Source organism: Nilaparvata lugens, chromosome 6 (genome assembly GCF_014356525.2).
Source record: "Nilaparvata lugens isolate BPH chromosome 6, ASM1435652v1, whole genome shotgun sequence".
Taxonomy (NCBI): domain Eukaryota; kingdom Metazoa; phylum Arthropoda; class Insecta; order Hemiptera; family Delphacidae; genus Nilaparvata; species Nilaparvata lugens.
The window spans coordinates 26,148,451-26,175,233 of NC_052509.1; the positions used below are offsets into that span (position 1 = coordinate 26,148,451).

The 26,783-nt window shown below is 33.0% G+C and overlaps 2 protein-coding genes across 3 annotated transcripts in view; both read left to right on the forward strand.

Annotated features, from left to right (window-relative positions):
* The window catches only part of LOC111062725 (zinc finger protein on ecdysone puffs), a 50,663-nt gene extending 24,509 nt beyond the window's left edge, over nt 1–26,154 (forward strand). For both annotated transcript variants that reach the window (XM_039430555.1, XM_039430556.1), the window contains 7 exons: nt 7,015–7,161; nt 20,451–20,552; nt 21,026–21,107; nt 21,536–21,640; nt 22,158–22,294; nt 22,968–23,108; nt 24,292–26,154. In XM_039430555.1, coding sequence (XP_039286489.1) covers nt 7,015–7,161; nt 20,451–20,552; nt 21,026–21,107; nt 21,536–21,640; nt 22,158–22,294; nt 22,968–23,108; nt 24,292–24,639 — 1,062 coding nt within the window. In that variant the 3' untranslated portion in view covers nt 24,640–26,154. The remainder of the gene's footprint in view (nt 1–7,014; nt 7,162–20,450; nt 20,553–21,025; nt 21,108–21,535; nt 21,641–22,157; nt 22,295–22,967; nt 23,109–24,291) is intronic.
* On the forward strand, nt 264–3,451 carry LOC120351858. The gene is made up of 2 exons (XM_039430557.1): nt 264–1,297; nt 2,864–3,451. The coding sequence occupies exon 1, from the start codon at nt 319–321 to the stop codon at nt 1,264–1,266; it is 948 nt and encodes a 315-aa protein (XP_039286491.1). The 5' UTR covers nt 264–318; the 3' UTR covers nt 1,267–1,297; nt 2,864–3,451.
* Nucleotides 26,155–26,783: the final 629 nt, after the last annotated feature.

Below are 26,783 nucleotides of genomic sequence, written 5' to 3' on the forward strand. Positions count from 1 at the left end.
AATGTTTTTCGCAATAAAGAAATCTTGAATCTTGTTATTGTAGGAAATTATGTAAGCTTCAATTTCTTATAGAATAGTCATGTTTGTTAAATGCATAATTTTCGAGTTATATGCGATAAATCAGTACGCCTCTGGCAGTTGAATGAGTAACATCGATTGTTAACAGCTCCGTGTTATTAACCAGTTTTTTATCAATTTAAATCATTATGCAGTGTTCAAAATGTGACAGTGATGTTCCGGAACCTTATTTTTTGTTGTGTTTGTAAAAAATATTTACATTCCGTGTGTGAACTTATTAACGAAAAAAACTTTCGTAAAATGTCAAATGACACTAGAAGTAAATGGAAATGTATAGTGTGTAAGTCGGTGGCAGTAGCGGGTAAACAGCAGAAGCAGATAAGCAGTGCAGACGGCGCCAGTGCGGGTGACAAAGCGGCATTGTCCACTGTGGTTGAGGCGGGGGTCGCGGTGTCAACACAGAGTGCCGCCGCTCCGTCTACCTTCACTTCTACTAGTAGTAGGCCTACAACTACTCTCTCACAGGCTGACCTTCAAGCGATCGGCCAAGTTGTTAAACAGCTGATTCAATCGGAGTTGCCGCCAGATTTCAAAACTGACTTCGCTGAGTTTAAAAAATCGATTCAATTCATTTCGGAGGAATTTGAAAGTTTCAAAAATGATTTAACATCCATCAAGCTGGAGAATGAAAAAATTAAAAAGGACAATGAAAAATTGAAAAGTGATAATGAAAAACTGAAAACAGATATTGCGGACCTACAATCTTACAGTCGTAGAGATAATATTGTGGTTACCGGAATAACAGAAACAAATAACGAATGTGTCAATGAGGTTTTTAATATGCTTTCAAAAACGATTGGAAGTGAGTTAACTGCTAGAGACATAAGTGTTGCTCATCGCCTTCCCAGTAAGAAGAAAGACATCATCAAACCGATAGTAATTAAATTCGTACGTCGTCAAGATAAGATGTCATGGATGGGTCATTTTCGTCTAGCATCTTCGCAGGACAATAGTGGGGCTGGTATATCGGCGAAAAACATTTCAGCTGTTCTACCTGAAACAAGGGTGATGGCTTACGAACATTTGATACCTTCAACGCTTGAACTGCTAAATACGACCAGAACAATCGCTCGGGAGAAAGGATATCGCTTTGTGTGGGTACGTGATGGTAATATTCTTGTCAAAAAAGACGAAACCAGTAAGAATGTTTTACATATTAAAAGTGATGTGGACCTTTCTAAGATGTAAGTACTAAAGACTTGTTTAACAATGAACAGTAATAGTATATTTCGCACCTAGGGCCGAAAATGAGACTTTTCCGGCTCGAAATCGGTTTTCAAGTCCGAGGCCGTAGGCCGAGGACTAGAAAAAATTGAGAGCCGGAAAAACATTTTTGCCCGTGGTGCGAACGCTATTTTTCGCCACACAGAGAAATAAACAATATATATGAGAATAATTGTTTATTAAGCAGTTCCGAAAACAAAAGTGGAAGGTCATAGCTCTAGCTATTAGTATAGTTATTAGTATCTAGTTATTAAAGTATAGAAAACTGAAGAATACATAATACTTGGAAACCTCACAGAATCATATTGATTTTTCCAATACATCAATAAATTTTAGTTCTATTAGGATCCTCCTCAATTTGAATCAGGCAGCCTTTTGTTTTCCCAATTCCAAAAAAAATACCTAAAATACTCGTTTCACTGGGAATTCGTGTCTGATAGTAGCCTACATTATAACTGAAGAATATAAATTATTACTCATTTTATTGTGATCTATTCATGTTTTTCTTATGAAATTCAATAAATTATAGGCCTACAGCATGAAGACTATGTCCAATTCATTTGTACTGGTGGCAAAATTTTACATTGAAAATAATTATTTGATAAAATCCAAGTTCAATAGTAATGAAAACAAATTCCTTCAAAAAATAATTGATAATAATACGTTTCGAGGGAAAAAATTAAGAACAAAAAAATGGGAAGCATCGGGGGATTTGAACCGAGGTACCATCGCTCCGTAAGCAAGCTTCTTACCGCTGCGCTACATAGACATTCGTAAATGGTAGTCTTATAACCTGCTCATAAAGATACACACTTTGGGCTATGGAACTTCAATTAGCCTACGGTAGCATAGATGAATTTGAACATTAATATTCTGAAAAATCTAGAAGGAAAATAGAAATTTGGGCTTCCAGGTGCACGAGATTGATATTTTTAGAATCTATGTTCAAAATTTGGAGATCTAAATCATTCCCGTTTTTCCGGTATGCAATCCACAAGTTGACATGTTTTGATGCGAACAAACACAACCCCACTCTCTCTTATTATATAGAAGAAGAAGATATCTTACCTCTATTTCATTCATCCAAATAAAATGATAGTATATTACTGCAGAATACTTTATTCAATTCTAGAAGCATAAACTGATTCTGTTTCATAAACTATTTGTTAAAACGTTCAGCACCATGGATATTGCCCAAGTAGTTCCAAAACTATCCACCAGGTTTTGTGATAAACGCAGTACTATGAGGTTTGAGGTTAGATTCTATTATACTCTGAAAATTGAATTTGAGTAGTTTATAATATCTTATTTGTATTTCATTCATCCAAATGAAATGATAGTATCTTATTGCAAAATACTTTTTTCAATTCTAGAAGCATAAACTGATTCTGTTTCATAAACTATTTTGTAAACCCGTTCATATCAAATCAGAATCAGCTGTTATTCAAGGTCATTTTACAGCCCTAGGGCCGTAAAGTTTTACCGGCCTGGTCGGAAAACAATCACTTTCGGCCACCATATGACGCACGTAAACCAGCTCATTACATCCAAGTGTGGCGAAAAATAATTTTATTATGGACATTTTTGAAAATTTAGATGAATTCGATGAAGTTGAGACATTATGTTTAAATAACTCTAATGATTATTACAATATTATTTCTAATCAACCCAGTGTAAATTTTGATATAATTCATAGTAATATCAGATTCATTGGGAAGAATTTAGACGAGTTCTGTTTAGAATTTGCTAATGTATTGCCATTTATAGACAATCATGATTGTATTATCTGAGACGGGTCACCAAGGTGTTAGGCCCATAGGGTGTGATATACCTGGTTTTAATCAGTACTATTCAATGAATCACACAAATAGAAATGGGGGTGTAGTAGTTTACTTGAAAAAAGATTATGATCATGTTCATGTGCGGGAATGCACAATAGTTGGGGCTAGTTGTCTCGTGATAGAGCTGAAACTTTTTGAGGAGGAGTGGGTTATTGTTTGTGCTTACAGATCACCTAATGATAATTGCCAGGACTTTGTTAACTCTTTAGCTGAGCTGCTTTCGAATTTAAATTTAGGAAAAAATATTATATTTGTAGGAGATATAAATATTGATATCTTGAATAATAGAAATAACATCCACACTGAATCTTATTGAATTTATTGAACGAAAATGGGCTTATATCTTATGTGAATTGTTTTACAAGGGTTCCATTTCAGGGAACACCTTCGTGTTTAGATCATTATTTCGGTAATGTTCACAATAATAAGCACATTGAACCCATGGTATTGAAGACTTGTATTACTGATCACTATGTTACTTCTCTTAGGGTTCGTTGTGAAATAGACTTGACTAACAATGCTGCTCAGTTGCCACTTGTTGCCACCAGGCTCGATTATGATAGGCTTTTGTCTCTTATCCAGTCTGAGGGCTGGCAGTCTGTATTTTCTAGTAGGGATGTTAATGTTTCAACAGATAACTTTGTAGCAACTCTACAAAGCTATATTGAAAAATCCACTATAAATGTAGCCAAATCTAGTTCGAGGTTTAAAAAAATCAAGCCATGGATTACTCAAGGTTTAGTATTTTCTATTAGAAGAAAGCAAGCTCTATTTAACAAATGTAAAAAGGAACCATTCAATTTAAATCTGAGAAATTATTTTAGAAGTTACCGAAATAGATTGACAGTCCTTATTAGAGAAGCTAAACGATTGTATTATAGCAGAAAAATTGAGGAGGCTGGAAATGATGTAAAACGGACTTGGAATGTAGTTAGGGAGGTAGCTGGTTGTAAAATAAGGAAGGAGTGTTTGGAAGAAATTGAAATTGATGGTAATGTCTATAGTGCTAGGGATAATCCCAATATATGTGCTAATGCTTTTAACGATTTTTTCATCTCTATAGGAGAGAAAATGGTACAAAATATTCCTAGTGAGCCTGGTGACGATTTGCAACCAGACAATCCCCACAATCCGCAAGATTATTTTACTTTTCAATATGTATCAGAGACTGAGGTTGTGGAGGCGATCGAGAGTCTTAGAGGTGCATCTGGGCCTGGTCATGATGGCATTACTGTATCTGTTTTAAAATCTGTTAAAAGTATTGTTGCCTCTCCACTCAAACACATTATTAATGTAAGTTTTGAACAAGGTATTTTTCCAGATTCTTTTAAAACAACTGTAGTAAAACCAATATTCAAATCACAAGACAAAAGGAAAATTACCAACTATAGACCTATAAGTTTACTTTCGAATTTGGCTAAAATAATTGAAAAATGTGTAAAGAGACAGCTACATAAATTTTTGGAAGTGAATAATATTCTGTCAAAAAATCAATTTGGTTTTAGAGAGGGGATGGGAACACAGGAAGCAATTGCTGCTTTTGTTCAAGAAACAATCTTAAACTTGGATGTAGGTAGGAGACAAATAGCTATTTTTCTTGATCTTGCAAAAGCCTTTGATACAGTTTGCCATGATCGTCTACTTGATTGTCTCCGTAGCCTTGGTCTTGAGGATGTGGCACTGGGATGGTTTTGCAGTTATTTAAAGAATAGGCAACAATGTGTTAGAGTCAATAACACTGTTAGTGAAAATCTGTTAAAATGGGAATCCCGCAGGGAACAGTGATTGGACCTTGCCTCTTCCTGATCTATATTAATGACTTTTGTAACCTTAATTTAATCAATGGGAAAATATTGTCATTTGCAGACGATGCAGTTTTAATTTTTCATGAAGAAAACTGGGCTAGCACATATGACTCAGCTGCTAGGGGACTGGGAGAAGTAAAAAAATGGCTTGATAGAAGAAAACTGACTCTGAATTTGTCCAAAACAAAATACATCTCTTTTTCCTTGAATATACAGAATCAGCCAGTTAATATGTCACTTGTTTTGCATTCTCCAAATTGTCTTAGTCATGTAGATTTAGGGTGTTCAGTTAATTGTAATAAAATAGAGAAGGTTAGCAGTATCAGATATCTTGGAGTAATGGTTGATCAGCATTTAAAGTGGGATGTACATTTGTCGCAGCTTACTACACGATCTAGAAAACTTATTTATTTATTTGTGAAATTTCGTTCTGTTTTGCCTATGAAAGTCATGAAGATAGTGTATTATGCACTGGCACAGTCATTGCTCCAATATGGTATTGTGGGTTGGGGTGGTGCATATACAAATGTTCTAAAACCAGTAAAAACAATACAAAATTTAATATTAAAAATTATTCTGAAAAAGAATAGAATGTATTCAACAAGATATACCTGAAACACATCATATTATATTATAAGAAGCTATCACTTTTTCATTTCAGTAATAGAACGGATTGTGCTATTACAAGACGGGAGGAGTCAGGTCTGGTTACTGTTCCTAGATTATTGACTACTGCTGGTCAGCGTAGCTTCATATATTTATCTCCATTATTTTTTAATATTCTTCCAAGTAATTTGAGAGGTTTACTCGCCCAAAAAAACTTTGGACTACATTTGAAAAAGTATCTGGTTAGCTCTTATGGCTGGGATAGTGCCGAGAATTTCTGGATTACATTAGTATAGTAATTATTCCAATTGAATAGATTTCATTTTGTACCACATCTTATATCATGTTACACTGGGCTAGGCAATATCAGGTCATTATTATAATTATTATAATTTACAAATTTTTTTGCATTCTAACACATATTGTATGTAAATATATTGATCTATTATAGCATCACTGATTTATCTTGTTTATTGAAAGGATTTGATTTTAGTTGTTAATGTATATACTGTAATGTTAATTAATAATAAGTAAGTAGTCAAAGTACGGCTGCTCCTTCCCCAAGCTCGAGCTTGCTCTTTTGGGGAAGTAGTTCCTTATGTTTATTTGTATTTCCTATTGATTCATTTTGTTGTTATATTTCTAAATTGTGAATTATTGTAATACTTTTTCAAGGAATAAATAAATAAAAATAAATAAATAAATAAAACCAAAAATGGTACCTTTGAACCACCCACACCCCCTTAGCACAGCGGGTAGAGGTGGGGACTTTTGATATGTTTACCTCCTCACTACCCTAAACAGAACTGCGGGGTCTAAAATTGTCTTCCAAACTTTTCCCTCTATAACACTTCGTTGACTGGGCTAACAATTATTTTGATATCTGAATCGAACATGAAATATTTTATTTAATCAGACGATGAAGTTACTAAGTTACTCACCTACTTATACTTCGCAGATTCCTCTATCTCAGATTATATGCATCATGTATATAATCGAATACGATTAATTTATTCACGAAATAATATTCTCTTTAAAATCTGTAAGAATAAACAGATAAATTGTTACTCTGAATAAGTTTATCATACAGAGATTTTGAATCGAGCTACTGCACTTCTTGATATTTTCAAAGGCTAGTCCTCATAAAATTTGATGATTATAGATTTTATGTAATTTTTATTTACCCCTGGACATGAACGTTTTCATTTTTTCTCAAAATCTTGCGTTTTCTTTCATTTATAGTATTTTTAACCAATTTCATTAATTTTGAGTCAACAACGGGATTTTTTAAATCTAAGGTAGAGTGAGAAAAGTAATTTACAGAAAAATGTAATTGCTTTTAAATTGCGGTATATTATTTTATCCATAATTTATTACCCATAGTATTTTATTGGTAGATAACAATTTACCTATACATATACAGATATATGTATGTGTGTTGATTTTTGTTTTGTTTGAAGGCTGCTGAATCACAGCGTGAAATGGAGATAGAGAGACTGCAGCGTCAGGGCAAGAAGGTGTTCAACAACAAGCGTGCCTACTGCACAATGTGTGACCTGCATTTCTTCGGCAACCTCATCTCTCACCGCAAGAAGGACCGCCATCAGGTTAGTCCCAACCTCTAACCTAGTGCCGCAGTGCAAGCTGGTTACGCAGAGCTTGGCTGAGTTGTCATTTGAGATGCCTGTCTGAACGGGAAGTGTTTCGGCCGCATTCCAGGATGACTGTTAACGGTTGGTTGCTGGATGGTCAGCAGCTGGGGTTTTTCGTTATTTTTCAAAATAGAGGAATTCTGATTTCAGATTCGTTCTCAGCGACACCAAGTTTAGCCAAAAAAGGTTCAGAATGTCGAAAAACAATGAAAAAAATCAATTTTAAAATCATCATGAAAAAAGTAAATTTAAGGTCTTGCGGATGTGTTTTTGGAAACGTTTTACTGGTGACGTTCTTAAAATTTCAAAGATTTGAATACTGTTGATATATTCAGAAGATAAATTAATGATATTTCGAGGATACATTTCCAGGAATTCGATTTTTCAATTATCAATTTCAGAAAATATTATTCTAGTTTAAAAAATAAATTTCAATCAGGTTATGTTTTCAGGTATATTTTATTACCTAGTGCATACCTCACATTTATTACCCAATAGCATACATCAGACAAGTTTTTTTGTTTCGGGTATTGAATCAAGTATTAAACCTGATAGACTTACCAAACCTGAAAAAGTAATAATTCAATAATAGCAGCATACTATTTATAGACTGAAGGCGGCAAGTATTAAAATGAAAAAAAATGCATGTACATCAAGCATGGCTTCATATTACTGGATGATTAACAATCGGATTATTTGTAGCTTATTCAGAATATTATTACATTCTATACTTACTGAGCTTATTGAATTTGATTCTATATTCTTTGTCTCTTATAATTATAAAGGGGATACTTTAGTTTCATTTCCCACTCTCCTGTAATATAAGAGAGATTTTATTCCACTCAAACCTTAAGGTTTGTTGTTTGATTTCAAATGTAAAACATGTCGCTCTCCAAAAAATTACTTTTGAGTGAGTGCAGTTTATATGTACAAAATGAATTAATGTTTGATGCTAGGTCTATAGTTTGGGTACATGAGTATTACAGAGATGGTGAGTGTGATGGCGAATACTTTACTATGCAAGGATGAGCATAGAATCATTTGATATTTTACTTTAAAAAATCAAACATCTACTGGAAGAACCTCAACTAACTTCAGGGAAGCTATTTCTGCCGAGCAGAAATAAAGTGAGTATAGTTATACTATACTATAAGGTAATTATAATATACAGGGTGTTTACCAACTCCCTACCAATACTCTAGGGCATTGTTCCTGGGTAAGAAACATATCTAAATATCTTATTAAAATTGTCCGGAAGTCTTCAGTTCAACTAGACAAAGCTAGCAAAAAATTATGATAATTTTTCAAATTTATGAAACAAAATAGCGGCCATTTAAAATGTTGCTTCTCAAATAACTCAGAAACCGTTGGTTTTACTAAAAACTTTGCAAGAATAATTTTTTTAGTAAATTCAAGTACCAGATTTCTTTTAAAATTGGACCAATATTAACAGAGATATGGCAGCCTTAGTGATAGGTGACCACTGCAAGTTTGTTGCAGTGCAAACAGGGGCATGCTGATAGAGTCGCCTTAATGATGCAACAATCTCTATTTGCATTGCATGTTAATTGTGAGTGATTTTATGTCATTTTAAATGATAAAATAATGTTACATAACCCTCTAAAGGTGGGTCACCAACCACTAAAGCTGACATATCACAGCTAATATTGGTCCAATCTTAAAAAATCTGGTACCAATCGATAGGCAATTAAAGTTAATAAAAAAGTTATTTATTTATTTATTCATTTCGTTGACAAAGTTTATATTCTTGTAAAGTTTTTTGTAAAACCAACGGTTTCTGAGTTAAATTAAGAAACAAAATTTTAAATGACCGCCATTATGTTTCATAAATTTGTAAAATTATCATATTTTTCCTAGCTTTGTCTAGTTGTTATAAATGATTTCGTATGTTTAACCATTATTGTGAAAAAAGCAAAATGGCCGCTGTGTGAGTAACTGAAGTCTTCCGGACAATTTTAATAAGATATTTAGTTATGTTTGTTACCCAGGAACTAAAGTAGACCCTAGAGTATTGGTAGTGAGTTGGTAAACACTCTGTATATGTTTTACAATTATTGGTGATATTTGAGACTAGATTCTTCTTTGTATCGTCTGTGAATCGAACTACCTTACTAGAACAAAACAAGATATTGTGTTTCATCAATGTACAATAATATTAACTTTGAGCAACATGAATCGCTAATTTCTTTTTCATTGGCGATTGTTATATTGGTTTTCAACTGAAAATGCTGGAACAATGAGTTCATCATACTTGTTCTTGGAAAACTGAGTTTATAGAACCGTGTCGACAAAAACCGATAATTAATATACGGTAATATAATAATACTTTAAATTCCAATTCATTCCCAGCTTACAACTCCAATTAAATAAAACAGCTCCATTAACATTGAAATTTTAAGAAGGAATAGTGGAGACTAAGCTTAGTTTTCCTCTCTTGGATGATGATATTATCTGATGATGATGATGATTAATGATAGATCATTGTAGTAGTTTTATATTGATAAACTAGCTGTCAGGCTCGCTTCGCTCGCCATATCCGTCTAGCACGGGGGCTCCGCCCCCTGGACCCCCGACTGGATCGTCCAAAAATGAGATCAGCGGGCTCGTTTCGCTCGCCTAGACCCTAGTCTAGGGTCGAAGTACTGAGAAAACGCAGAAAAGCTGAAAAAACGTTGGAAAAACGCTGATTTTGGGCATATCCTTTATGAAATATCAAAGTCACCTCATCACAAAATCTTAGACCCTAGCTAAACCTCTGTACCAAATTTGAAACTTTTCTGTCTATTACTTGATGAAATAACTAAGAAAACGTAAAAAACCGCTAATTTTGGGGTGTATCATTGGCGTTATTTCAAATTCCTTCTTACACAACATTATTACACCCCAGCTGAGCTTCTGTAGTAAATTTGAACACTTCCTGTTCATTTGTTCTCGATGAAGCTGAGAAAGCGCATAAAACCGCTGGAAAAACGCAGTTTTGGGCGTTATTTCAAATCCATTCTAACACAACATTATTACTATTACACCCTAGCTTAGCTTCTGTACTAAATTTGAACAATTTCTGTTCATTTGTTCTTGATAAATATGAGAAAAAGCAAAAAACTCTAATTTTTACTCAAAAATAATTTTTACTCTAATTTTTATTCTACTCAAATACATTTTATTCATCAAGCTGGTTTTCGTTCGTCATATGGAGACCGAAAGTGATAGTTTTCTGACCAGGCCGGTAAAATTTTTCGGCACTAGGGCTGTAAAATAACCTTGAAGTCAGTTGATTCTGATTTTATGATTTTGATGTGAACGTTTTTACAAAATAGTTTATTAAACGGAATCAGTTTATGCTTCTAGAATTGAATAAAGTCTTCTGCAATAAGATAATATCATTTTATTTGGATGAATGAAATACAAATAAGATATCATAAACTATTCAAATTATATTTTCAAAGTATAGGCTAATATAACTTCTAACCTCTAAGAAACAAGAAGTATTGTTGTCTCCAGTCTCAGTACTGCGTTTACCACTTGAAGGTGCATTTTCGTTAATGCGTAAATTTCCGCAGTCGACGACGACAAGCATTGTTGATATTCATATTGTCCAAATTTCAAGTGTGCTAAACAGCTGATCAAATAACTTTTCATTATTTGTCTTCATTATTAAAGAATTAAACATTTCTAATAATATCAACATATTGACATTTAAAAGTATAAGCTCAACCTGCCCCATTAAAACATAATTGAACATAATCTTTTAGATTATGTAGCTAAATTGAAATCCACCCAATCTGAGATTCTCTCCCTGTCGTGGTATCTACGCACGACGGCATCTACGCACAAACGAAAACCCAGCTAGATGAGTTACAACCCCTCATTTCTTTAAAAACTAAAAATTCAATCAGCCGCCATTTTGGATACTAGTATCATAGACCATTTTTATCGATGTTGTCTTTCTTCTTTTAAGAAGGTCTTTAAAATTATGTACACAATGGGTGTTTACATTTCAAATATTCTACATTAATGATGCCGTCGTCGACCACGACAGGGTGAGGATCCCAGATTGGGTGGATTTCAATTTCTCTAAATAACCTAAAGTATTATATTCAATTATGTTTTATGGGGGTAGGTTGAGTGTGTAAACTTTTAAATGGCAATATATGTTGACATTAGTGATGTAAAATACCCGGGTATTTAAAACTCTGGGTAAATACCCGAAATTCATAGATACCCGGGTAAATTGGGTATTTATGGAATCATGGATGTTTATACCCCTGAATACATTATTTTAGTCATTGTATGATATTGTGATTGTATGTATGGCATAGTCTTAGTTATAATGCAATTTTTTCAATGACTTAATTATTATTTTTCAATTATTACTCATAATTTGAAAATAAACAGGATTTTTTATTTTAAGAAGAAACTAGTTGAATAAGAGTAAGCTAATTCTTCATAAGTTTTATGCATGTATTTCTACTTAAAACTATACTTTAATAATAATTATTGTAAAAAAACATAACATTAAAAACAACTACAAACTTGAAAATCAAGAAAAATATTTATTTGAAAAGGCAAATAAAATTAATTCTTTGAAAAGTTGGTAAATAATGTGGATTTTTTTGTGTCTTGGAATCATGACAACACTACATTAAAGGTGAACATGAAAATGCATCTACTGTTATATTAAACTCCAGTTATTTTAAAATAAAATAACTTTAATTATCTATTGCATTTTATTCACATTAATTATTCATATTTTATAGTAAATTTATATTTCAAATATAAATAATTTTATATTTTAAATCAAATTCTTCACTATATTTAAAAAATAAGACATGAACATGCTTCCACTGTTATTTAATTATGTGATTATTTTCCTCTAGAAGATGGACTGCATGTGAGAAGTGATACTTGACTGGTAAAATTTTCCACTCCCTGAACTCTGAATAATAGCTATTGATTAAACAAATTTTTCTTCATTTTCAAAAAGATGTAACACCACAATAACAAAGAAAAATAGCCAGTACTTGGGTATTTATGTCAATCATGATCAGGAGTAAAATGCTATTTGGGACTGCATGAAAGACTGTTGAATACATTTTATCGTCATTTAACTATCCTTGGAGGATAGTTACGGCAAAAAGCCAACTCAATCTTCTCCAAATTCATTGAAAATTATAAATACCCAGTTATTGGGTATTCACCCAGCCCTTGGGTAAATACCCTATTTATATTTACCAATCCGCTGGGTATTTATTTACCCAGCCCACATCACTAGTTGATATTATTAGGAATGTTGTGATTCTTGAATAATAATAAATAATGAAAATTTATTTGATCAGCTGTTTTAGCACACTTGAAATTTGGAAAATATGAATGTCAACAATGCTTGTCGTCGTCGACTGCGGGAGTTTACGCACAAACGAGAATGTACCTTTAAACTGGTGAATAATTTTGGAATTAATCGGAAAAAAATCTATCATATGTCATTCGATTCGTTAAATTAAGGACTACAATATTAGTCATATTCATTTCCTCAATAAATCAAACAGTTTCCTTGATAAAATAATATATACGTAAAAATTTAGGGGTTTTTCGATTTGATTTTTGTTTTCTCCGATTAACTTCGAAGCAAATAATCTAAAGAAAATTAGACAAATAATTAATGTAGCCACATTCATTGCGAATCCATTGATTTATATTGTTATTCATTTGCGATTCGATTTGACGCTGTGGAAGGGGAAACAGTCGACGCGGTATGGCGTGGCTGACTCTCTTCACCATAGTAAACAGTAAAATACAGTAGTAGGCCTACTGCTTTCTAAGTTGCATCTTATTCACACTATGGCGCTCGAAACAATCAATTTTTTCTATTGTTTTGATATGCGATGAAACTAATTTTTCACATTTTAATTCTCTAAATTCTCTAAAATCATTTTGTTGTTATAGATCTGCTAAATCATGAATTCTATGACAGACAAAGATATTGTTTGCAACCGATAAAATATTCATACTATTACATAATATAATACATATTTAAAATATGTGTGTATGATCATAATTCTATGCTAAAATTTATCATAAGTTATGTCAAAAACTGAGATAAATCATAGATTACAATAGTGTTAACAGTGGCAATTTCCTGAAAAATCATAGCGTGCAGTGTTTGCTGTTTTCTACAGTTAATATTCTTCAGGCCAGGTTGATAATATACCTTCAGTTGAGCCAAATATATATGACGGCTGAGGCATAAAAAAAATTATACATTGGGCTTGTTGAGTCGAAACTTTCTATGATTCTCTCTGTTAAGTAGCTAATCTTCCGTTCTTACTAGTTGAATTTAGACAGTCCAATATGAAAATTCAGTAGATTCTAAAGATGAAAGCCATGCAAACATACAAATTAAGGAAGAGTAAGCATGCATAAAAGGTAGGAAAATCATGAAAGTGTTTCACATTTAACCACAAAGTACCCTACCGTATAAGATTAATTGAAAGACGATTCATCATCTTCTATTATTTTTGTTAACATATCGATGTTTCACCTCCACTCGCATCTTGTCATTCACTATACAAGGTTGGCAGAAGCTTTTCTTTATGTCGATTAATGTTGATTGAAATTGATTTTGATTAGGGCACCAAAAGAATAGATCATTTTCTATTTGAAGCATTCAAATTGAATCTATCGAACATTATTTCTTATGACTTAGCATTCACAGATTTAGTTGGGTGAAGCTATTTGAAAAATTTACCTGATAATCAATTCCATGGTTTTTATACCATTCTAGTTCATTGTGATCATTGAAGGGTTGAAGTGATGAGTTAGTTCAAGTAAATTCTAGTACACAAGTATATTGTGCTTATGATTGGCTCTTCTTTATTTTCTATCGATGTTTTGCTCCAGTAGAGAAAATTTAAAATGTTGGTTTTACATTTCATAAGCTTTATAAATAATATAAATTTGATAAGTCCAATATTAAATTAATCGATGTTGACTTTCATTGTATCGCTTTGTATCAATGTTACTTGCACTGTTTGCAATCCATCACTATTCTCTCAAGAATTAGTTTTCTATGAATTTCATGATCTGAAAATTGAAATTCAAATGCTATTTGGATGACTTTCACATTCCACTGGTTTTTTTTCAATAATTGTTACGTTGAAGAGTGAGGCAATTCAATCCATTTGGAAGTAAAAGGAAATCACAGTGCGATTTGAACAGTGGATAGTTACTTTGAAATTCAGTTGCTCAATTCATTACGGCTTGATACTATCATTTATAATTATAGTTGATCAGAAATATGGATTGTCTATAATGTTTATATTTCAGTTTGACCAATCTTCTATCACAGTCTCGCTTTCATTCATAAACATGATAATCCTAAATAAGTTTAGCTTATCTTAAGTCGAACAATGTACAATATAAACAGTTTTCATTGAATTACTATTATGATATTCATTGGAATTTCTGCCTGTGATTGAGAAAAAGTCATTTTATGAGCCTTGAAATTCATACCTAGAAAAAGTTGCATTATTACTAGAAATTTTGTTATTTTTACTATTTATTATAGGTACTGTACATTGATTTTTGTGATTATAGAGATCAACTACTTTATTCTGAATCAGGATAAGGATAAATAGGAAATTGTGAGATGGGGATAACATCCATAGTTACATAGCATCAATTTGAAAGCTCTGATAATAATGATTTGAACGGAACTGCGATTCTGGCTTGGTATTGCCTCTTCATGTTCAGTGAGAATAGTAAGCTTCAGAATAATTCGTTCTCACTATATGTGATAATATTTGGTAACATTTGTTAATATTTGAACCGAATGTGCAACAAATTAATCTACTTTCAGCTTGAAAATTTTTTTGTTTACGTGATCTGATGATATTCATTCCATTATCAAGTGTTTAAATTATAAAGAGTGATGAAACAAGTTAAAACACAAGAAAAGCTACGAAAATAAATTTTGAATCTTCATTCTTCACAAAATAAGGATGAGAAGAAGGAGTCGGACACATAATATATCATGAAACTCCGTTGAAAAACATCAATATCTGAAATTAGAGTTATCAAATTGTGTTACCTCTGACTCGTATGGAGAAGGCACACTTCAAATTAGTATAATAAATTCTGTGAGAAAACAACGAAATCCTGATTTTTATCATGAGCATGTTTAAATCATGAAAATTGTAATATTTTTTAAGAGTATTGAAAAGTGAAAATCTATATACAGCTCATGTCAAACAATAGACAAAATTGATTGTTTCGAGCAACATACTGTAAATGAGATGCAATGTAGACAGCAGTATTATTCTGTTTACTATGGTGAAGGGAGTCAGCCGCGTCGGCTGTTTCCCCTTCCACAGCGTCAACTTGAATCGCAAATACATAACAATATACATCAATGGATTCGCAATGAATGTGGCTACAATAATTATTCGTCACATTGTTCTTTAAAACTACTTGCTTCGAAGCTAATCGGAGAAAACAAAAAAATCAAATCGAAAAACCCCTAAATTTTTACATTATATTATTTTATTAAGGAAACTGTTCGATTTATTGAGGAAATGAATTCGACTAATATTGTAGTCCTTAATTTAACGAAACGAATGGCACATGATAGATTTTTTTCCGATTAATGGTTACAGAGATAATTGATTTCCAGTTTGCTGTTTACTATGGCTAAGAGAGTCAGCCGCGCCGTTCCGCGTCGACTGTTTCCCCTTCCACGGCGTCAAATCGAATCGCAAATACATAACAATATACATCAATGGATTTGCAATAAGAGTGGCTACATTAATTATTCGGCTCATTTTTCGTTAAATTGGGAGAAATGCAGGTTATTAGTTTAAAATATGAAGGAGAAAATTGTTTGTGTATAGTGCCATGTTATTTCATTAGTAGCGCTTTGTGGGAAAATAATTATGCATATATGTGGGAATTTTTAGAAACTTGTGATGGAGAAAAGGAGTTGATGCTAATAGGGGATTTTAATGGGAGGATTGGGGAGGGACAGGTTATCCACGAGGAGGTTTTAGAAAGTGATTGGGAAATCAAAGCAGTTAGAAGCTCGAAAGATAAAGTTGTAAATACAAGAGGGCCAATGATTTTGAATATGTGTGACACGTTTGGTTTGACGGTGATAAATGGAAGACTGAGAGGTGACTGTATGGGAGAATATACTTTTGTTGGAGCTATGGGATCTTCCGTTATTGATCTCTGTTTAATGTCATTGAATATATTAGGGCTAGTGCGCGAATTTAGTGTTGGTAACCATATTTTTTCCGATCATATGCCTATTATTGTACAACTTGATTTGAAGGTAGAAGAGAGTCAGTCTTTGCGGACGCTTAAGTCAGTACCAAAATTAAAATGGGTGAAACAAAATGATGAAAATTATAAAAATAGTTTAGAAATAAGATGTAGAGATTTTACTTGGGAAGAGGATATTGAGCGAAAGTGGACATATATTTTAAAAATGATTTATGAAGCAGCAGGGAAACAGGCGCATCAGACAAAAGGGAATGGGAAATCTTGTAAACAAATGTGGTTTGACTGGGACTGTAGGAAGGCTAGGGATAGAAGTTTTGCTAATTTAAAATTATATAGAGCCTGTAATAATGAAGAAACTAGGAGCATGTATCTCAGTGCAAATAAAGCATATAAATTACTGTGTAAACTGAAAAAGGAGAATTATTTCAAAACTCTAGGTGATAAGTTCAGAGAGATAAGAGACGCAACTGAATTTTGGAAACTGATAAAAACTATTAAACCTAGTAAACTTAAATGCTCGGCTGATATAACATCTGATGATTGGGTTAACCATTTTAAAAGATTACTGTCATTAGAAGGGGCGGCGGATGAGTTCTTGTATGCAGCGCCCCGTTGCGAAAATCAACTCTTGGATGCCGAAATAACGGATGCCGAAATATTGGTAGTGTTAAAAAAATTGAAAGAGGGTAAAGCACCGGGCATAGATGGGATACCAGGAGAATTTTTCAAATATGCCCCTAGAAGCTTTGTTGCATTGCTGCGCTGCTTTTTCAATCACGCTTTTGAAAAAGGTGAGTTACCTTCTAGTTTTGGTAAAGCCATAATTTTCCCAATCCATAAAAAAGGAGATGTGGCGCTAGTAGAGAATTATAGAGGCATTGCATTCTTAGATTCGGGAGTCAAAATTTTTGCAGGAGTACTGTTGAGGAGATTGGAAAAATATGTGATGCAACACAATGTTATAACAGAGAGTCAGGCCGGTTTTAGAAAGGGTTACTCTACAGTAGACAACATTTTCAATTTGTACAGTATTGTCACTTTAAAAATAGCGAAGAAAGGCATTAAAGTGTATTGTATGTATGTCGATTTCCGGGCTGCGTTCGATGTCATTGACCGAAAGGCACTATGGTTCAAATTATATAACATGGGAATACCATTTAAATTAATAAAAATGTTACAGGAATTATATAAATGCACACAATCAGCTGTGTGGACCACTAAGGGGCTAACACAGGAATTCGAAACTTACTGCGGCTTAAGACAAGGCTGCTTATTATCGCCGATTCTCTTCTCCTTATTCATTAATGATTTATTAGATTATGTAGGAGATGGGTTATGGATTAGGGATCGAAATATTAGAGGCTTACTTTATGCCGATGATTTGGTGCTGCTGTCAGATACACCCAAAGCTCTGCAGAGAATGATTAATAAACTTAAATCGTATTGTGAGGAATGGGGAATCAAAATAAATATGAATAAATCAAAAATAATGGTTTTTAGAAAGGGTGGGAAATTGGCTAGTCATGAAGAATGGTTTTGGGGTGGAGAGAAAATTGAAATAGTAGGAACATATAAATATCTAGGGGTTATCTTCACGGCCACCATGAGGTTCGGAACTCACATAAAAGATAGGGTGTCAGCAGCTAAGTGTGGAGTGAATACAGTTTGGAGCAGTATAATTACTAACAACACAATTCCAGTCAAAGCTAAATGGGAGGTATTCAATGCAGCAATTAGAGCGATTGTGAGTTATAGTGGACAGGTCTGGGGTTACAAGATGTTTGAAGAGCTAGAAATTTTTCAAAGATTTTTTATCAAAAAGTTATTTTCCCTACCTAGATGTACACCCAACTACATTTTGTATTTAGAAACAGGGAAAAATCTTCTGTTTTTTCATAGTTTTAGATTGCACTATAAATACATTCTTAAAGTATTGAAGTTGCCAACATCTCGTTTGCCTCGTTTTTTAGCCGATGTCATGATAGAGAAAAATATGGGTTGGTTCAAGGAATGGAAGAATTTAGGCAACAAATATCAATGCGAAGTAGGCGTGAGCCGAACAAGTATTGTCAATCAGGAAGCACAACAAGAACTACTTATGGACTGCATGATGAAGGAATTTCGTGAAAAGTGTAGCGAGAGGGCAAGAAGGGCAAGGTATCATGACATCTATGCAAAATTAAAACAGGATTTAGGTGGCAGGGACTATATAAATGCGAAGTTTAATAGAGCAGAAACAGCCATGATACTGAAGTCAAGAGCAGCTTTGTGGCCTCTCAATTATAGAATAGATAGAGACGGAGACCAAACACTTTGTTCAATGTGTAATGACAGATTGAAGGAGGACACATATCATTTCTTAGGAAGATGTTCTATTTTATCAGAAATTAGATGGGAGGTTTGGGGTAGACGTGAATTGACCGAGCAGCAAGTAATAGAGCAGTTAAATGGTGAGAGCTGGGAGAAATTAATAAAATATGTGAGAATTGCATGGAGATATCGCTCGCAACTCATTGAGGAATTTAACACATGAAATAGAGATAAGATAGGAATTTAGAAATAAGAAGAACACAATGATTGATTAATTATAATATATATCTATTATTTTGTAATTTCTTTTTCAAGTTTGCAGATAAAATGTAAATAAAATGTATGTATGATTTAAAAAATAAAGAAAAATTGTATTACTTAAAAGCCAACTCCTGGCAGACGGCCGTGTGGCCATTGCTGTAAAAAATGTATTCTTTTCAAGGATGAATTATGTAAGAAAGTGAAATAAAGATTTTTTAATTATTATTATTATTATAAGAAATAAGGCAAGGAGGGGGGGACAGTGAGTGCAGGGGTAATAGAAGTGGGAATCACGGACCGACCAGCTCGGGGCTCGGAGAGCCGCATACCTCAGAGATAGCATCAAGGCAATAATTCTGTGCAGTGAGTGCAGGGGTAATAGAAGTGGGAATCACGGACCGACCAGCTCGGGGCTCGGAGAGCCGCATACCTCAGAGATAGCATCAAGGCAATAATTCTGTGCAGTGAGTGCAGGGGTAATAGAATTGGAAATCAAGGACCCACCAGCTCGGGGCTCGGAGAGCCGCATACCTCAGAGATAGCATCAAGGCAATAATTCTGTGCAGTGAGTGCAGGGGTAATAGAAGTGGGAATCACGGACCGACCAGCTCGGGGCTCGGAGAGCCGCATACCTCAGAGATAGCATCAAGGCAATAATTCTGTGCAGTGAGTGCAGGGGTAATAGAAGTGGGAATCAAGGACCCACCAGCTCGGGGCTCGGAGAGCCGCATATCTCAGAGATAGCATCAAGGCAATAATTCTGCATGTCACTTTGTTCAATTTTGAATGCATAATATTATTATGTGTTCTGTGTTGTGTTCTGAAGTTCATATATATGGAACCTCTGTGTTCAATTTATCTCTATTATGTCTAAAATTGCCAAATTATTTCCATATTTGTGTAGTTCTGATTTCAATATAGAAAGTGTTCATTAAATGCTGTTTTTTGTGTAATACTATTCCTTGATTTCAGTTCCTGAAAAAGATTCTCGAATCTAAAATTTAAGATTGAAATTAGAATAATCCTTATTATTAGTTAAGTCTTATTATTACATAAAAACAGCAAAATAACGGTTGATTCGTTTTGAAAATAACAGAATTTATCTGATTTGAAAATGATGGGGCAAAGTTAAAGTCTACACATCGACGTCTAAAAAATATGTAAAGTCGTGTAGTGTGATATCACTAGAATTGACTATAAAATATAACCGACTTCTAACTCGGGATACTTCACCCCCAAACATTGGATATATCTACAAATAATGTATTTACTGCACCCTTTTGTATTAGAATCTATGGTTATTTCATTAACAAAAATGATACTGGTCATGCATTTTTGTAAAAACTGTAAAATTTAGTTTATTTTCTATTTTTCAGAGACTAAAATCTTTCCTGCACCCCAAGTGCCGTCTCTGCCACAAGGAGTTTGCGAATCGCTTAGAATGGGATGATCATAAATTGACAGCCTCACATCTGACGGTGAGTTGATTTTCCACTAATTATTAACAAATAATTCTTATGAAGAACTTGCTGGTTGATTTGAATAAAATTGTGTTGTATGGATTTGCAGGAAATTATATTGAAATTATTTTTTAAACTAGCCTATTAGATAAGTTTCCTCTGATTAAACACGATTTACCAGTTACATTAGGCTACTACCTAATGCACCAGAATGTCTTTGGAAAACCTGATTTTATTTGTATTCCTCTATTCGTAAACAATCTTTTTTGAGATTTTCTGAACATTACATGTCTAATTCCTAATCCTCCAGATCATGGTGAAATTAATTTTATTTCTAAATTCCAAATGTATTGTTGATTTATAATCCATTAGCCCAATGGCAGTAATATTATGTTTTGAATTTATTCGATAATTTTGTTTCTAATTAATTTTTATTGAGTGTACAAATTAATATTTTTATTAATTGTTAATGTTGTTGGTTTTTCTTATAGAAAGTGGCCGAAAGTCGTCGTATTAAGAATCCTGGTCTCAAGGATGAAGAAATAGATTTCCTTGACTACGATAGTCTTGATGGTGAGTGGATCTATCTTCTTTCTTTCAAATGTCTAAAATGTGAAAGTGTCTATCAAAAGTCTTGATATATTTTTTTTTTTGAAAATATTATTGAACATTCATTATTCATTTTTCTTGTGATTGAAAACTAAGTGATAATAGTAAAATTATACAATGAGTTCAATGCTATGAAAGTAATAATTTCATTTAGTATTATTCTTCCAAGCGGCAAGAATTTGTTTTTAAGAACATTGCTTTTTGATCTCAGATGTCCATATTGACGACATTCATCTCTTCCAATGAACGATAGGCCTTATAAAAAGGTGTTTTCTTTCTATCTAAAAATCTTAGGCTACTTTCGAACTGGTATAAATATTATCTTCATTTTGGTATTTTTAATTATATTAAATTGAACATTTTGTGCTGTTTCAATCATTGAAAATTTTCAGAAAATGACGATGATCTGTTCTCTTCGGTTAAGGAGAAGAAGATCAACTTTGACATGTCTGAGATTCCAACAACAATTGAGGATTATGATCCCGAAAAGTCAGTTGGTAAGTAATACACTTATCAATTACAATATTTAATTACGTATGATTACGCTGAATATCTAACATGCCATTGCATGAAACAGTAGCAGGAAGCACAGTAAATTGAGTGGTCGTGTTTGACAAAGCTTGAGATCTATGAGTTGAGATCTATGAAAGTTATTCATGAAATTTTTATTCAATTCACGGAAGGATAAATTATTAGGTTTTGGTGGATAAGATAGGGCTGAATAAGTTTTTAAAGACGGAAGGTTGAGGATGTTCGAACGATGCACAATCAAATACGCAAGTCTATGGCTGAGATTAAAATTCGCAAAACCAATTTGGATTGACTTGTTGTTAATCACAAAAATGTTGATTATTTTAATAAATTGTGAAACTCAAGTTGAAACAGACCGACAATATTAATTTATTGTCTGTTTAAAAGTAAGTAATGCATCTTAGACTTGACCCGATGATGAGAGATTGAAACTTTGAAAAAATTCTCGCATTTTATATTAACTTTTTCTTATTTTTGCTACAGGTAGTATTTTGGTGACCGATGTTTCTGGATTTTTGTGCCGTGGGTGCAACAAATTCCTAGCCAGCAAAGAAGAAGTCGAATCTCATCTTCACTCGTACACACATTTCAAAAGTTTTTCTCAGCTAGTAAAAACCAAGGTAAATACTTCTAATATTTCTTGTTCCAGTCGAACTAGCCGTAAATGAATTAAGCCATTTCCCAAATTTAAATCTATAAAATACATTACAAATTATAATTTACAAAAAATACATTACATGTACCTATCTAACCAAACATATGTTTTTTTACAATAAATTTCGAAGAACATTTCACTATTTTACATTACCTTCCATGTGTTTGTATTTATAATATTAGATGTTTATCAAATACCTTCGTAATTTTTTTATTGTAATTGATAATAACATCGTTTAACCTGGCTGGCTCAGGTCTGGTGTCAGAGTTTTTAGGTCGCACCTGATCAATTTCAGGGCCTCTGACGTGACCTAACGAATGACTTGAGGCAGCCGGGATCGACGGTTTACAGGAATGGCCCGAGAAAAATATCTTACCCGAACCCGGGTCTCTGAATTATTAACCCAGCAGCATCTAATTGACTCGACTCTGACCAAATCAGAGTACAATAATGAAGCACATGAGGCTTTGACATTGGAATACAATGCACTGCCACTTTGCAATTTGCAATACAATTCTGTTCTGTATTATTTCACTTTCACCGATTTGCAAATCACTCGAAAACTAAAATAAGCTTTTTATGATGAATCTACCTATGCTATTCTATATGTTATAATATTTTCTCTATCGGGATTCCAGGTGAAAATAGAAAAAGATAAGACCAAAAAGGATAAACCCGCTAAAGAAGGAGGAGAAGAGGAGGAAGAAGAAGAAGAGGATTACCTGATACCTGACGGAGAAGACGAGGATGAGCACAGTGAAAATGACAAGCCTTCCGCGGTTAGTAATCTATTATTATATATTATTTAATCTATTTTATTTTCTTGGATATATACAATTTCACTTTATATTGCAACTGGCAGTTTTCAAGTTTAACTTACTAACTTCTATTCATAACAAAATTCTTTTCTAAACTCGAAGTATCAAAACATATCGACTGAACAAAGATTCCCTCCAAATGGTCAGTATTACTTCTCATTCATAATGCTTCTCATCCATTGCTTCATTCATAGAGTTATATGATGAAATACAGGAAAATCTCAATTGCGTGATTGAACTGTAATCAAGATCACGCCAATTATTGGTTAAATCTCACAGGTTGATTTCATAGATGAAACAACGGTCAAGAGTTTGAAATGCCTTATGCAGTAGGGGGATTAGCCTACTTGGCACAATAATTGAGCTTCATCACATAGATTTGTTTAAGAACAGATCAATATCAACTTAATATCTAGAACCGATATTTCTTAAGTATCTGCAAGTTAAATGTCTACGAGTTTCATTTAAATGTTCAAGTTCTCTCTGTAGTAAATGTAGGTAATGTTTAATTCAAGATTATTCCAATAATCTTATAATTTTTTCGTAATGAAATTCAATAGAAAAACTACGAAGAAATGGATTTGGAGAAGATATCGCCATTGAAGGACAATTTGCTGTTTATCACATAATTAAAATGGTCTAATGTACGTGTTAAAAGAAATTCCTGTTAGACCAGCAACAGCTATTAATTACTTTACTCAATAGATTTGTTAATACATAACTAACTAAAACTTATTCAGAGGAAACGTTTTCTGGTTTATGTTGTAACTTGGAAGAACGATTGCATTTTTAGATATTGAATTTACAATAATAATTGTTGGATTTATTCCAATTTTCTACTATATCCTAGAATCAAGACGGAGGTCGTGTCAGAATAACAGTCTAAAACAAGATCAACCTTTTTTTTATGTGAAGGTCGACAACATAATATAACTCTATTATCTAATAACATGTGTCATTATGAAAGCACATAAATTGTTAAATTTTGTCCAATGTAAATTATCTAAATATTCAAACCCAAAATGTATTTTTTATACAGTGTGTGTTGATACCAGTTGTGTATTGATTATATCCATTGATTATTGTGGATGGGGCTAGAATAAAATAGGGTGAGTTTGAGATGAACAATAATTGTGGTTTAAAGGGAGGAGACAGCGAAGGAGGTACTTGGAAAAGACGAAAGAGGGGAAGTGGGGGAGCCAACAGCAAAGCCAATAATGGAGAAGCCGACGAAGAAGAGGAGGAAGAAGAGGCGGAGGAGGAGGAGGCCACAGAAGAAGAGGAAGCTAATACAGCCGAAAAGGACAGCGAGGTGAAAGTGAAGGAGGAGATAAAAATGGAGGTGGAGGATAAAACTGACAAGTACGACCCGGACAAGGCTGAGCAGGAGGAGGGGGATGAGGAGGAGGAGGGGAAGACTCCTCGCGCCACCAGAAATAAAGCGGTAAGGGGTGGGGTGAGGGGTGGAAAGGCTCGTAGGGGAGCCAAGTAGATTGCTAGCATTCACAAATATTATTACTCTACGATATATCACTATTAGTATTTTGAATAATTAATATATTTATATTGTTTCAAGCTTAATACATCACAAAACCGTAAGATATTATATTACATAGCATAGTTGCAGGTATCATACTAGTAAAACTATACTCCCTTTTGCCCAAGATTCTCTCCTAGTTCAGCCGGCTACACACTTGACGAAAAATTCAAAGGAAAATCTCCACAGATCCCCATCCACTAGTTGAGATTGAGGCCTTCATTGAGTCTGTGAAGCCGGCTTTAGACTAATCAAATTAATTAGACTAGGGTATTGAAACCACATAAGAAACTCAAGTTCCCTCAGTTGTTGATAAATGGGTTTAATTAATTTGAGAGAATCTAGGGTGAAGGTTTAATGATCCGGAGTATAGTAAGACATTGTACTGGAAAGACAGTAAGATGTCTCAACAATGGTACTCATATTTTAGGGCTGCAACCTAGTAGAACTATTATACTTTAAAATATACTTAGAAACGACTAGTTGTGTGTCATGAGAATTTGTTAGATAATTATTTTTACAGCGCTATTTTGTTGCAGATATTATTATTATTACTACGTGTCTAGACAGACCTCTAGACAAGAATCATTTGAACTAGAATATTATTTTATGACAAAAAGTATATAGCCTAAACACAATTTATTTGAATTTTAGTTTTGATTCTCTGACTAGTCATAGCAGTTTTATGCTGAAGATAAATGAAATCATGAAAATTTTAATTTCATGAAAAAATTTAACCCAGTCAATATTATTGATATATGTATGTGCATACTTCAGTTGTACAATACATTTTTGAAACCAAATTCGAAAAATTAGATTACAAATTCTAATTGTAAATTCTCTTGTATTATTTTATATTTCTAATATTCATTAACCATTCGATTTATGAACGTGAGAAGAACTTTAAGAGAGATTTATCCATAAAGATACCCACATTCATATTGTGAAGCACACTAATCTAAGATGTTGATCAAGTTTTTCTCTTATTAATAGGATCTTAATTGTGGATTTATCTATCAATAACTATGTAGAACTCTACATCATCACTCACATCCCATTTGCACTGAATAAAAGAATAATCTATATAATATTTGCTCTAATATTTGTCCCATGAGTGTGCTAGGTCTTAGCTGTTGTCTAATAACCTTTTCAGAATAATCTTTATTGTCTAAGTAAAAAAGTCTACATATTCAAGAGAGTCTCAATATATACTAAACGTCACTAATACTTCGTTAATAATGCAATTCGTGAGTGTATCGTAGCTTTGTCGTTGTAGCAATTTCTAGTATATACTCGTAGCTTGTTAGTATCTGTTTGTCCTCTTATTATCAATCATCTTGGCTATAACCACTACTATAGAATTATCGTATATAGCATAAAGCTGTAACATATACAGTATAATCACAAATTCACTAATAATACTCGTATTTGGCTGTATCTATTCAACTCCTGTCTCCTGATGTATTGAAACTAATAACGTGTAACGTGTTGAAATGAACTCTAGGCTACTGATCGGTGATGTGTTGTTCTTAATTGTGGATGAATCATCTTGTCAATCCTGTTTTTAATCAATGATTTCAATTAATCTATTTTTCCAATAAATTATCATTTTTCTACGCTAGTTTCATGAATATCACAAACTTTTGATCTTAATTTTAAGCTAATAGTAATTTGATACTTGATAGTTAATTATTAATAAATTGCAGAACAGTGAAAAGAAGTTATTGTATCTCTCATAATTGGAGTGAGTTTCATAGAGGTATTGAGATAAATAATGTCTTTTGAAATATTATATAATATTTTGTTGTTGCAATAGAATATTTTCTTATTATCTTTCTATTTGATAAAATGTTATCATTTAAATTCAAATTCCAAATCATTGTTTTATAACATCGTTTATTTTTACAAATAATCTTCATAAATTACCAATATTTTGAATGCTTTACTAACTTATAATATATTGTATTGATCTCCAAATCAATGTTTTTCCATTCCTTGATGTTTTTTTCTATTTACTTGTTAGGTCTTATCCATCTTCAATTACATGTTCTTCTTTTATTTTTTAATCCATTTTGTTGATGTGTGAAATGTTGAAAATT